The sequence below is a fragment of the Mustela putorius genome, unplaced genomic scaffold (assembly GCF_011764305.1).
Source record: "Mustela putorius furo isolate JIRA1106 unplaced genomic scaffold, ASM1176430v1.1 tig00000129_pilon_pilon_pilon, whole genome shotgun sequence".
Taxonomy (NCBI): domain Eukaryota; kingdom Metazoa; phylum Chordata; class Mammalia; order Carnivora; family Mustelidae; genus Mustela; species Mustela putorius.
The window spans coordinates 21,797,304-21,811,050 of NW_025421290.1; the positions used below are offsets into that span (position 1 = coordinate 21,797,304).

Consider the following 13,747-nt stretch of genomic DNA (forward strand, 5'->3'; position numbering starts at 1 on the left):
ATCACTCCCTTAGTTCCAACTAATAGGAGGTCAATTCCAGGATCTCACAATCCTGAGTCCGTCCTGGTAAAGGAGACCAAGTAGATACCTTTCACTCTACATTTCGTTGTCTAGATGGGACTGTGTTCCATCCCTAGAGAGGCAATGACCACTGGCATGAACATGGAATACCGGTTTTTCTTCTTGTCCTCAGAGTGGCTTTGAATCAAGTTTCAACTAGGTAAGAACTGAAACAGGAAAGACTTTAAGGACCAGGAGTGTCTAACCAATCAAGTCTTCCCTGGAAGAGAAGAGGAAGCCGGGAGAAGTGAATAATAGGTTTATTTGCATATACACAAGAGAAGAGCTAGCTTTGCTGGGAGTCACAGGAGGAGGGGCTTGTGAGGAGATAAGGCTTCAGCAGAGGAAGGCACCTTGACAAACAAGGGACTCCTGGCTTAGTAAATCAGCACAGTTGCAACCTTCTTTTGCCCCAAGCCAACTACTCATTTAACTCATTTACTGCTGTCCTAGAGCCACTGGAATCACTTACAAAACCAGATGGAAAATAAAGTGGAAAGAAACGGTTTTACCTATCTGGACCAGCCACTTAAAAATTTATGTACAGGATGCAGAAAACAAACTGTAAGAGGCACTTTCGAATAGTTCTTAATCTAATCAGTGCCATCTGTCCTAGTAAAAATACCATCACGGAAGAATTTGGGGATCAAATGAGCCTCCAAAGTTGGGGCCTCAATTAACAAGGATTTTGGCGAAGGGACTCTGGAAGTGGTTCTTGCCAGGTTTTCAGGCCCACGATCACAAGACAGGAGATTTCTGGAAAGGAGAGTAGAGTGGCTACAGAGACTAGCAATTCTCTGCCTCCTCCAGTTATCTTGAGGGCTTATCTCCTGGCACGTTGAACCTGGGGTGCTGGAAAGAGTCTCTCGTTGCTAAAAAAACAGTCTTTCTTGAACACTAAAATTAAACCAGAATGAACTTGACTTCTCTTTGGAGTACCCAAATGGGATTAAGGCTTTTAACCTGAAAAGACCCAAGTTCTGCGTTTGGAAACTGTAACCACCAAGTGGCAAGTTCCCAAGGGAACTTAACTTCTTTTTCTCTAGGAAAAGTGGATTGTCCTTAGAGAAATGAGAAGGGGCTAGCTACCGATTAGATTAAATAAAACAAAACAAAAAGATTAGGTAGGCTGGCTAGGAAGGGGAAGAGAAACACACACTGAGTGATTATATCTTTTTTTTTTTTTGTATATAAAGGATTAAAAAATTCCAATTTAATAAATTTTGGAAAAGCAAATGTAAAATGACTTGGGCTTATAAAACCAGAATTTACAATTATCTGTGAATAGTCAAAGACAAATCATAGAACCATTTTGATTACAAATCCAAAGTAGTTCTAATGGTTACAGAATCACTCTCCCACTCCCCCTCCCCGTGAGATTCCAGTTGTTCAATCGTAAGCATCCCCACTGCTACTCATACTCCTTCATCTCCTCCTAAGACAGTGTTTTCACACCCAAGTCACATCACACATACCAGGCACGTCTTCCCTTTCACAAAGCTTAGCCAGATGATGTCTCCTTTTGGCTTAGATCAACAACCTTCCTTTTATAAATAATCCCTCTTCCCCCAGTGCCTAAATTCATCCAAGTCTTCATCCTCCACATGGTCCCGGTCCCAGTAGGACAAGTCCTCCTCTAAAAGGAACGTTGGATCCGAGAGGCCACACCAGTCACATATCCGGTCCTTTCTATGCCAATGCTGGCTGCACCCAAATGGTCTAGCACCTCTGCACCCAAGAAAGTTAAGAGTGTGCTTCTTTCTCTCTCTCTCTTCCTCTTTTCTTGCCACTATTCTGCCTTTTCATGACATCTGTGATGACGAGATATCTGGTCCTTCCTAGATCTTCCTGTCTTGTGCAACCCTTCACTGATAACCAAGTGACTGCAGAACCACTGTGATGCTGAAAATCTCTTGGGTTTTCCCCCTCTCAGTGAAATGGAGTCTCTTCTAGGAGCCAGGAGTCAAACCAGAGACTCCTCTCTGCCTCCTAACATACCAGCTCAACAGGACTCTGTTTCTTTGAGATGCCCCCACTGCTCTGGAAAATCTGGTCAGAACACCACAGCCTCTGCTACTTGCAAGCCTGCGGGAAGATGCCAGTTCCTTCCATTCTGATCAATCATTTTGGGTTGAATTAAATGAATATAGTACCACACTCTGCTCTTCACGACACTTTTTCATTAACATACCTAGAACGTCCGCTTAAATAGTCTGAGCACAAAGCTCTTGAGAGCGGTCTCTACCCCCTCCTCTCCTCACACAGGGCCCCGGGAGTGCCCACTGGCCCTTAAGAGTGTCTCTTAGGAGCTAGCACCTAACTGGTTAAAGTGTCACCCGCAACTAGTCATGTTTTCTGGCCCCCATACAGTGTGGGGCCACACTGCTCAACCTGCCACAGGTGAAATGTATCAGGGGATCTGTGTTCTCTGGAATCTGATCTTAAGTGCTAACCTCTCAGTAGCATTAAAAACGCTTCACTTTTAGTACATCCACATTAAATGCTCAGAGAAGAAGTGCTACTAAGAGAAAACATGGAAGATTTCTCTAAGGATGGACCCATGCTTTCCATTCCAGCCAGCCAATGGGCTGAGGGCCTGTTTCCATTCTCCCCTTCATTCTTTCAGCATTAGTCCCATTAGTCCGTGACTCACGGGCAGCACAGCTGGATCCAGCAGGCACTCACTGTTAAGACCAGAACACCTACAGCATGTAAACAAGGTGAGATGGCAAAAGATACAGATCCATAGATCCTTTCTCATGGAGAAGGGAAAGAAAAGCCTCTGAGACAATGAGCTCACACGGTCGGTGAACACACACGAGAACAAGTCAAACGTCTCAACAAGAATTTACTTTAACAAAACGCACAAGTACGCGATGCTCGAGTCTTACTAGAAAGGAGTCACTTGGATTTTTTCCTTTCCTCACACAGCACAAGCCAACGGCCAGCTAGACATTCAGACCCATTACTGAATAGAAGGGAGCAGCATCAGACACAAAATTTCAGGCCCTGGTTTTATGTGCCTTTAATACTTTTTTCCTTTCCTCTGTGTTCACTAAACAGGATTAAAAAAATTTTTGTAAAGCTACTTTTCATAGCTTTTTGTTTTCCCTTTGTATTTATCATGTTTTTAATTTCTTCTCTGAAGAGGAATTCTCTGAATCTGTATCTTCCAACTCGACTCGGTGCCTTTTGAGGCCACTATGGCCATGCAGAGCCCTGCTGCTGTCTGTGTCTGGGGGGTCAGTGGGGTCCTCTCTCATTCCAGCACTGGGGGTCTCACAGGCCATTTCAGACCCACAACAATCTTTGTGTAGGAGTGGCCCTGTCAGGGTCAAGTTATCATGGTCAGTGTCTGAATGTCCCGGGGAAGAGCATGCCACTGCCTCCAGATCTCCAAAGTTCTGCCCATTGTTGTGTGGATGAGGGGGGCGGGGGTGTAAGCGTCCATTGTTGTGGTTGGCACAGATGGTTTCAAGGCTCCTCTCCTCACTGTCATCAGACTGGGTCCTGGGACAGCTGCCAGACCCACTGCTGAGAGTGGAGCCAGATGCCTTGGGGACAGGAGGAGAGGGCGGCTCCTCAGCCCGGCTGCTTAGGGCTTTGCTCAGGGCCTTCCCATTGAGCTTCTTGGTTTCAAAAGAGTGTTCTACAGAGCCACCATTGTTAGCATCCTGGGAGGGGTCCTCTGGTGCCTCTGCCCAAGGGTGGCTGCTGTGCTCCTGGCCTGGGCCACTGCTGGGATTTCTAGCAGAAGTCCCTTCTTTAAAAGCATCCTTGCTGCGACCTTCAGGGGGCAGGTCCTGGTTCCTCTGGCTTGGGGAGTTGCTGAGACAGGCTTCCTTACTGGAAGAAGGGGCTGGGTTGTCCTTGTGGCTGGTTCCTGCCCTCCCTTCATCTGCCTCCCCAGACACGAGGGAGCTCTCTCCATCTTTGTTACTGGAGTAGGAGATATAGGAATAGCGGAGCCACTTGTACGCTTTATAAATCTTCCGTTCGACCGACTCCATGTCTGAAGTTGGTGAGGCCCGGCTGGGCTGAATCTCCAGCGTGGAAGTGCTCCGCTCAGGGGAGGAGGGCGGGGAGGAGGAGAGGTCATCCACCTTGATCTGAGGGTAGTCACAGTTGTCCTCTCCGATGTAGGCGCTGGCGGGCTTGCTGGGGGGCGTGGGCCTCTCCTCCCGGGCCGCCTTCTGCCGGCGCCGCAGGGTATTGCGCTGCCGCGTGGCTGTTCTGCGCTCGTTGAGCTCCTCCTCGTCGTCGGAGCTGCTGGAGCTGCTGGAGCTGCTGGACTCGTCCTCAGGGCTGGGAGACCGCGGCCGCGGGAAGAGGTCTGTGTCCAGCTCCACCTCACAGGCGTTCTCTTCGGAGTCGGACTCGTTGGAGAGAGCCAGGAGGCGTTTGTCCTGGTAGCGCCGCAGAGCCGACAGGCGCTGCTGGCGAGACGCCGCGTCCTCACATGTGGGCGGTGGCGGAGGGGACGCCACTGAGTTGGCGGCGGGGACCCGCAGGGGCCCCAGGTGGAAGGCGCTGTCGGCATTCTCGTCCACTGCGGGTGGAGGGGAACGGGGCAGCGAGGCGGAGGACTCGGAGTCGGTGTAGCCGGACCGCTCGCTGACCCCCGCGTGCAGCTGGAGGATGGTGCTCTCGCTGAGGTCGCTGTCGGAGTCAGAGCTCCAGCCCTCGATCTCGCGGCGCACCAGGGAGTCAAAGAAGGCCATCATCCGCGGGTCTTCCTGCACCGACTGGTTGGCGTAGTCATGTGACAGGCCACTCCCACTGTTCAGCACCAGGCTGATGTACTCTTCATGGGTATAGAGGCAGCGGGAATCATCCTCAATCCTACCGTCTAGGTCTCCTGTACACCCCGGCTGCTTGTATGGGCTCCAGATCTGCACAGAAGGCAAAAACAAAACCAAGGAGGCCTGATTGAAAGTACTCCAAAGCTGGTGGTGATAAAGAACACTGAGGCAGAGCTTCTCTAGGCCCTTCCTGTCACTTAGCCAGGACCTGCTAACCAGCTTTAAAAATACACTCTTTACCAGACTGGATTATGTGGGCCACATATGAAAACAGAGGCTTCTAGAGTCAGGTGTTGGAAAAAGCATCGTCTAGGACATAGCATTAGCCTAGGGTCAGGAGACCTAAATCTTGCCTCTTGACCCAGAATAGTCACAACCATCTCCCCTACCAGCCCCCTCCCCTTTAGCTTCCTCTGGGAGTAGCTTGGAAATTACAATAACCCCCTTCATAATTGCAAAGGGTAGGGGATGACTTGAAGATTGGCCAATGTGTTCAAAACTCTCAGAAGACTGAAGCTGTGCACAGAGAGGTACCACTTTTCCAAAGTGAAAACAGACCCAGCAGTCAGTCCTCTGTGGTAGTTAATATTTCAGCCTATAACTCCACTTCTCCCCAACTGCAACATTTCTATTTTTAACTAATGGGAATTGCTTACTGGCGCTTGATAAGAATAGCCAACTGCCTACACTGCATTTCCCTCCTGGACATGCAGGCATTAGTTACCCAGGAAACTGGTTTCTCTTAACCAGGTTGCTGCTGACCTGCTCCCCAACTCTCCTGTTAGCTGTAGGAATAGGCAGGACACCCCCCCAAAAGACCATCACCCCACCTTAACACTCCTCCATGCTATCATCAAACACATGGGCCGGTAGCCAAAAGAATTACGCACAGTTAGGACTCAAACTCAGGTCTGCCTGACTGCAAAGACCCAACTTTACAAGCAGAATAAGTTATGCAAAAATCAAGTTCGAGGTAATTAAGCTGTCACTGCAGATGAGAACAATTAGCTTCACCTGACTACCAGACTGGTCCACAGAGCAGCACACAGAAGCTCAGTTACATCAGCCGGTAGCCATGGCAACTCAGATGAAATTCCAGGCAATTCTCTTGCCTGACAGGCTGGTGTCTATCTTTAGATGGCACCCAACCCAGAAAACAGAGCTCTTCATTCTCTATCCTCTACCAAGACAATGGCTTTGCTTTCCCAACGCTATCCAAGGACAAATTCACCTCCTTTTGAGTACTTTCTTGAGGCCCCATCCTTCCCATGCTTTATTTGCAACTTCTGAGAGGTAGCACCTTTATGGAGGATCTCCAGTTCAAAAGGGGCTGGAGAAACCTAGGTTGGCTCTCTTCATCAACTACCAACTCAGGTTCATTTCTCCTTAAGCTGTTCACAGCCTACACCTCCTGGGCTGTACTCCTCGCTCCATCTTCACCGCCTGACCCAGGAGAGGTTTAAGGCAGTGGTTCTCACACTCAGGGGTGCACAGGAGTCACCTTCAGAATCTTAATGGTGTTCACTCCTGAGCCCCACCCTTAAGAGATTCTGATTCATGAAGTCATCAGCAGGTACCAGGGCTCTGCAATTTTAACAAGGGGAAGACTAACTTCTTAAGAAACACTAGAATACAGTTAGAAAATAAGTATCAGAAAATAAAGGATTTGCCTGAAGAGATTCTCAAATTCTTTGTGAGACCCAATGTTCTGAGCCATTTAGACTGGGCCCTCAACAACGGGCTCAAGCTACACATAACTATTTCTACAAACAAATGTCCAAGAGAATTAAAGTTCGGTAGCTTAGAAAGGAAACTGAGGGGTCCCTTAGGACTTTGGGGCGGGGTGGGAGGGTCTTATCCTATATTCCAAGGCCAGATCTCTTACTCTCCCAGTTTAAAAATGGTAAAATTTTACTAACCATGCTGTCTAATATAAAGATAAATCTCTACGTGCTTCACAGAAACACAAAATTTGTTAACAGAAGTACAAATATTAAGGGTGGTCCAAGTATGCAACAAGCCAGTTTCTAGGTTCTAATCTATCATCCAGTCCCTGAGTCTTCACTTCAGGAATGAAAATCATTAACACTGAAAGCAGCTTTTATTTGGGCCCTGGAATGTATTAAGCTGAGGTAGACTTTCATTCCCGAAGCCTGGAGTAATGGAACAAAACGCTGCATCAGGAGGCGAGACGTGAGTGTGGGTTCCTACTCAACTTGGGCTGACCTCAGATAAAGCTTAGCTCCCTGATCTAAACAGTGAATTAGATGGGTCTCATCCAACCCTAAGATTCAGAGCAAAACAAAACCATTATCCCAGACAGCCAGTTTGCAGTCCTCCAGGGACTTGTGGCACCGAGCTGCAGGGACAGGCAGAACAGGTAGGAACCCCAGCCCCACAGGGCCCTGGGCAAAATGACTTCACTCTCGAGCACATCTTTTCTCATCTGTAGAAATGACAATGATGAAATGACATAACCTATACCAAAGCACAAAAGAAATGTGGTGCTTTCTCTTTCACTTGGCAGCTGAATTCCTCACCCAGAAAGCTTTAGACCCATCCTCAAAGAGACTTTTGAACTTCAGAAGTATGGACCATCCCAATTATCTTAGTCCTCATCCTAAGAATATTTTGAAATATTTGTGAAAGTATTTATTTCTTTACACTGAAAGTCAGCAACTCAGAAGTAAAGCACCAAAAAACACAACCTTCTGCCCCGACATGTTAAATGTGGATAGACAAGCCTCCTCCTGGGGCACGTTTCATAAGAAAAGGAGGAGAGGGATGAGCAGATTTCTCTCCAAGCTTCTCTGAGCTTCTCTCCAAGCTCAAGAGATTGCTGAGGGGGAAAGATGCCCTTCAACTCTTATTCAAACATTGTCAAAATGGAAAGCAATTAAGTAGCAAGTGTTCTGATCTACACAGGTGCCCAGGATATCCCTGACATAGCAGCTCTAAGCCCTCTCCTCTTTGTACTATTATATTAAATTAGGAAATCTGGCCATTTACCAAGAAAATCTACACTGAAAGGGACCTAACTGCTATTTAAGGGTTCTCCACTCTCTCTAATATGGCTTCCAAGACCTTCTGGGCCCACCTCCTGCCCCCCTTCCTGCCTTATATCTTAGTCCTCCATTCTTGTGCTCTTTCCTGTGGCCAAACATGGTCATTTTCTGAACAGGTCCTATGCTTCACTGCTTCTGAGCAATTATTCTTAAGTATAATGCTAGAACACAGTAGGTGATCAATAACTATTAATTCAACAAAATAATTAACTATCTATTGCCTCTACTTAGAATGTTCCTCATATCTTACTCCGTCCTTTTGCAGTCTTTATTCTCCAAATTCTAGCTCAAATCCTACCTGCCCAAGGTTATCACAGATGGGACAAAAAAACTCTCCCTCCCCCAGAGCATTTCTGTTTCCATCTCTTGTGTAGCTACTGCACTTTTCATTGTATTTACTTCTTGTCTCTCTTATAGGGTGACCTACATTACCTTTTTTCGCCTTTATGTTTCCCATAGAGTCTAGCACAAATGGCACACGTAGGTATATCATACATATCACAAATACAGTAAAAACATAGGAATGGTCTTTTGAGAAAAAAATGTCAGCACTTGCTCTGTCTTGCCCCTCCAGGCTTAACTATAAAACAAACCCCTCCTTTGCTAAACATGCACATTCAGGGGACTGAAGAAGAAGAAGCTGATCCCAACAACTGGGATTCTTCTCTTCTGGGCTAGGACAGCAGCAGTAAAGGACAAGGGAGAAGGTGGAGTAAAGTGGAGAGAAAAAAGGTCTCAGGCTGGTATAGATATTATGCTCTTTAAGCCACTGATGCTCTCAGAAATGGCAAGCAGGAAAGTGACACTTATTAAAATAGTCAGAAATTATCGGGCACAGGTAATCCACAAGGAACTCCTGGATGGCAAGTCACCATAGATATCCTCACTTGACAGATGGGGAACAGGCTCAAAGAACTGTCCAAGAGTACCAGCTGTACTGACTTAAGGTTTCGAATGGCTAAATGTGCCTCCTGGTGGGGAAGGATTCAGACCCCACTGGAACTTGGAAGCAGTAAGCTCCATAGTTCAGCCTGGATAACCTCCCAGAGAAAAAACACTTTCTTCTCTCACTCCTCTGAGAACTTGGCTGGTTTCCAAACTATGACCTTTAGGGTAAAGACTCCAGTTGACTAAACAATAATTGGGGAGACTAAGTACAGAAGCATCCCAGAGTGCACGGCCAAGCAGGAATCTCTCTTCTAAAGGAGATGCCCAAACAGAGCTCTGAGAAACAGAATGATGTCAACAGGCCTAGCAAGGACATGCTACTGTGCCAGCCCATTAGTCATAGGCCAAAGGAGAAGAGAAGGCAATTCAAGGGACAGGGCCAATTCCATGACTGTCCAGTGAAGGACGACTGAGGTGACCACCTCGAGCAGAGGCCTCTGGCTCCCGTTGCCTTCCCTCCAGCATGGGGAAGGTGACAGGCCACTGGTAAGAACAAAGAACAGGGCTCTATCCTGACTTGACTACTAACTGGCTGTGTAACTGACCCCAGGTAGGTAGTTTATAATTGAAATCTCATCATCTCTGAAAAGAAAAAGTCAGTAAAAATGATCTAGAAGTCTTGCTCCAGTGCTGTGGGAAAACATGCGCAATCATGAAAGTCAGCACTGATCCACAGGACCAACGAAACTTTACATAAAGGAATCTGGAATGAGAACAAATAAAAATACTGACCCATCCTCCCACATTGTATTTCTGATAGCTTCCCTTGCTTAATACACAACTTGGCTTCACTCTATACGGAGGGAGGGAGGGAGGGAAGCAAACCAATTTTTACCTCTTCCCTGATACCTTCCCTCAGGTTTTCATTATTATTTTAGGGAAAAAAAAATTAGGGGTTTTAACTTTTGGGGGGTTATCATCTATCCTTACTTAAAAATCAAGTTATCAGAGAGTCCTAAAGGATTCATCATTTGCCCCCAAAACCTTCATTTTCACAGATGTGGAAAAGGGTCACTAGCAACTGGAAAGTGAGGGACAGGTAGTAGGCCACCCTCCTGTGGACACAGGCCAGGCTGGGTCTCTTAGCTGCAGGCTCTAGACAAATTTCTTGGCTGGGTTAAGTTCATTCAGTAACTGTGCAATTAATGCAAGTCCTTAGCCTCGATCACAACCACATGCAGTGGGTTTTGATATGTTCTGAGACAATTTAGCTATGGTTCTGGCAGCCACTTAGTGATGTCTGTGCCATATTAGTACAGCAATTAATGCAAACTACACACCAAGTAACTGAGGGGATGGTGGCTTCCAGATGAGGTTTGGAAAGCAGAATGCATCAGATTTAAGATCAAAGGCCAATGGAAATGCAGTGGCATACAAATGGTGTCTAGTTTCAAAGCCTAGTGACTATTTTTAAAAGTGGTCCTGAAAAGAGGGTTTTAAACCACTTTTTAATATCATTTTAAAAATATTTTATAATGTTAAAATAATTGAAAAAAATTTTAAGTAATCTTGATCCCCAACATGGGACTTAAACTCACGACCTTAAGATCAAGAGTCGCATGCTATACTGACTGAGCCAGCCAGATGCCCCAAAATAATTAAGAATTTTGATAGACCTTTAGTATGTTTAGGTATGAGGTCCTATATATATTGTTCTAGTTTCTTCCAATTATGAATTGTAATAATTTGTCTAATGAACAGAAGGGGAAGGTGCCTCACCTTGATAATCTTTTCTACACCAGAAGAGCAGATCATGTAGGTGTGAGGGTTAAATCGGACCTGGTTAACAATAGACCGATGCCCTTTCAGCACCATGAAGGCTCCGTTGACCACCCTACCAATGCCACCTGGGAAGACAGAAGGAAACAAAAATCAAATGATGAAATGGATAAAAGTAATAGGTTCCAGTAATGGCACACAAACAGCTCTGAAGTGGAGCCAAGATGTTTTATTAACTATGCCACCAGCAGAATGCTTAATCTTCAGATAAAGTTGCTATGGAAAGAGGGAAGATGAAATATTCTCTCAGCATATGTGCTCTTACCAAGAGCCTTTATTTAGCCTTTAAGCATTGCCCACGCCCACCCACTGCAATTCCATTGTCAATGAAGCCACAGCCACTTAAAACATTTCTCAAGTTTTTGATCCCCAAGATAGAACCCAAGTGTTACCTTAGAAAAGGCCAGTCATGAACAGAATGAGACTGAACTACTTGGGAACAGTTAGGCATCTGAGCCAGGGACATGCAGAACCAGAAGCATACAATTACCTAAATGCACAAAAAAATCTCGGATCCATTTGCCCTTAATTGCTAGGATGAAGGCTGCAAACAAACAAACATACAAAAGCCACTGGGAAAATAATGGAGAAAATCCTTCTGTTACCCTGATAGCAGGGAGTGCTAGGGATAAAGAAAGATTTGGACCACTTTCCTGATAGGGAGAGCCCAAGTACTAAGAATCTGAATTAGAATAAGGGGCTAAAAGACAGGATGTATGGATTAAAATCAAGAGGACACTGATAAAAAGTTACATTTTAAGGACCATCCTATAGGCTTTCTTCTTCAGTGACTGGGAAAAGCACTAGATGCTTGGAATTTATAACACAAATGAATATGTCATCATTTATAAACCTGGAATAATCTCAAAGGTTCGACTTCAATGGATCACACAAGAACACATGCACCCATGTTCTGAACAAGGTTGCTTCTGGGTAACCATCAATAGCTCAGTACACATAGGCCAACCTGTGTTCCCAGCCAACTGGCAAAATATGATGCATTTAGACACAAACAAGTTAAGTGTTCATTTATCTAAGCCGTGAATACCATCTTAGCCCCCTCACCCCAGGAGTATGGTGCCATTAGGGAACAAAGTATCAGTAGGCAGCTTCCGCTCCACATGCCTCTACTTCACTCCCAACTCTACCTTGTTTAAACCCTCATTCCAGACATTTCTCATCTCACTGTCTACAGGGACAATGACTACACAACATTCCTTCTCTAAAAATAATCTGGTTCTGGAGAAGGGGTCTTCTGCTTTTGGCCTCCTGACACAACCCCCACCCCATTTTTTTTGTTTTTGTCATAACTCCCCTTTGACTCATGGAAGATACTCCTCTTGACTGCCGTGTACATAAACATCTCTTTTATGACAATAGGAGCTTTCAGATCTGCCAACTTAACTAGCACTGGGTGCTTACTCGGTCAGTGACAAAAATGTTCTTTGCCTAAATTTTCCACCATATTTGCTGTTATTTTTAAAAGAGTTTGTTTGTTTGTTTGTTTGTGAGAGTAAGAGAGTGTCATGGCGGGGGGGGGGGCGCGGGGAGAGAAGCAGAGGGAGAAGGAAAAGCAGACTCCATGGTGAGCACAGAGCCTGATGGGGGTCTTGATCCCATGACTCAGAGATCATGACCTGAGCCGAAATCAAGAGCTGGAAGCTTAAACTGAATGAGCCACTCCAGGAACCCCTGACATTATTAATATTTGAATTATCCAGGATGGATAACCCACTTAAAGCTATCCATATGCCAACCTAACATCATCAAGTTTGCTAATAAACCATGAAGGAGAATGACTCGGGCATTCTCCTTTATGGACACATAAACATAGGGCATATGTTTTCATGGATCAGGAAAGGTTAGGGGCGCCTAGGTGGTTCAGTCGGTTAAGCTTCCAGACTCTTGATTTCAGGTCAGATCACAATCTCAGAGTTGTGAAATCAAGCTCTGCGTTGGTCTCTGCACTGCACATGGAGACTGCTTAGGAGTCTCTCTCTCCTTCTCCCTCTGCTTCTGCCTTTCCTCCTCACCAGCTGTGCTCACCAAAAAATAAACAAACAAATAAACAAATAAAAATAAAAGGAAAGGTTAAGCACCAAAGCAGGCTGCCGTGATGGGAAACCCTACATAGCCTCAGTGTACTGGGTTCCCAGAGTGGAGTGGAAGGAAGGGAAGGTAACCTGAGCCAGGTCAAAATAAAAATAAATGAGAAAATTAAGGAAAAGAGATCTATGGGAATGTAAAACAGCTGTTCCCATACAGGGATCTTACCCTCCTCAAAGGAGTTCCCTTGTTGTTGTTGTTTTCCTATGTAAGGTTGATTCAAAAAGTAGCATTCCCGGGGCACCTGAGTGGCTCAGTCGGTTGAGCGACTGCCTTCAGCTCAAGTCATGATCCTGAAGTCCTGGGATTGAGTCCTGCATCGGGCTCCCTGCTCGGTGGGGAGTCTGCTTCTTGCTCTGACCCTCCCCCTTCTCCTGCTCTCTCTCTCTCTCTCAAATAAATAAAATCTTAAAAAAAAAAAAAAAGTAGCATTCCCACTCATGGGTCCCTTCTGAATTCTGTGTTTCTAACATCCTACTCCTACCCATACCTGCACTGGGGTAGTCACTAGCAAAGAAACTTTGGGATAAACCTAGTACAATCTCTTATTTAATCTTACTGCCTCCAAGAGAAGTAATTTAAGTAACTCAGAGAATTTGATAGACTTCCTCCTAGTCAAGTAAATGGCAGAATCAAGATTTGAACCAGTCTGTTTGCCCATAATGCCCCCAATATCCTTTCCACTGCACTGTAACAGCAGCCTTTAAGAGATGAAAGGATTTGAACAGGGATGGAGTCTGAAGCTCATAAAATATTTGGAAATCTTTCTGGCAGTTACCGTATGAGTCGGTTTTCTTTTTAAGCCCTCAACTTAAAAATGGGAAGGGGCAGATTTTATCCAGTGGTATCCAGAGCACAAGCTCCACTGTATCCCCCAGGACATTTCATCATATTGCCAACACTGAATAGTTCATGAGAGCTTGCACATCTAGAATGGGGGATGCAATGGCTGGACTAAAGCAGGTGCTCAGTAAGTACTTGTTGAAT

The 13,747-nt window shown here is 45.6% G+C and overlaps 1 protein-coding gene across 3 annotated transcripts in view; it reads right to left on the reverse strand.

The window, feature by feature from the left end:
- Window positions 1–304: 304 nt before the first annotated feature.
- The window catches only part of DCAF5 (DDB1 and CUL4 associated factor 5), a 101,835-nt gene continuing 88,392 nt past the window's right edge, over window positions 305–13,747 (reverse strand). For all 3 annotated transcript variants that reach the window (XM_045070929.1, XM_045070932.1, XM_045070920.1), the window contains exons 8-9: window positions 10,595–10,722; window positions 305–4,952 (exon numbers count right to left, since the gene is read on the reverse strand). In XM_045070929.1, coding sequence (XP_044926864.1) covers window positions 3,183–4,952; window positions 10,595–10,722 — 1,898 coding nt within the window. In that variant the 3' untranslated portion in view covers window positions 305–3,182. The remainder of the gene's footprint in view (window positions 4,953–10,594; window positions 10,723–13,747) is intronic.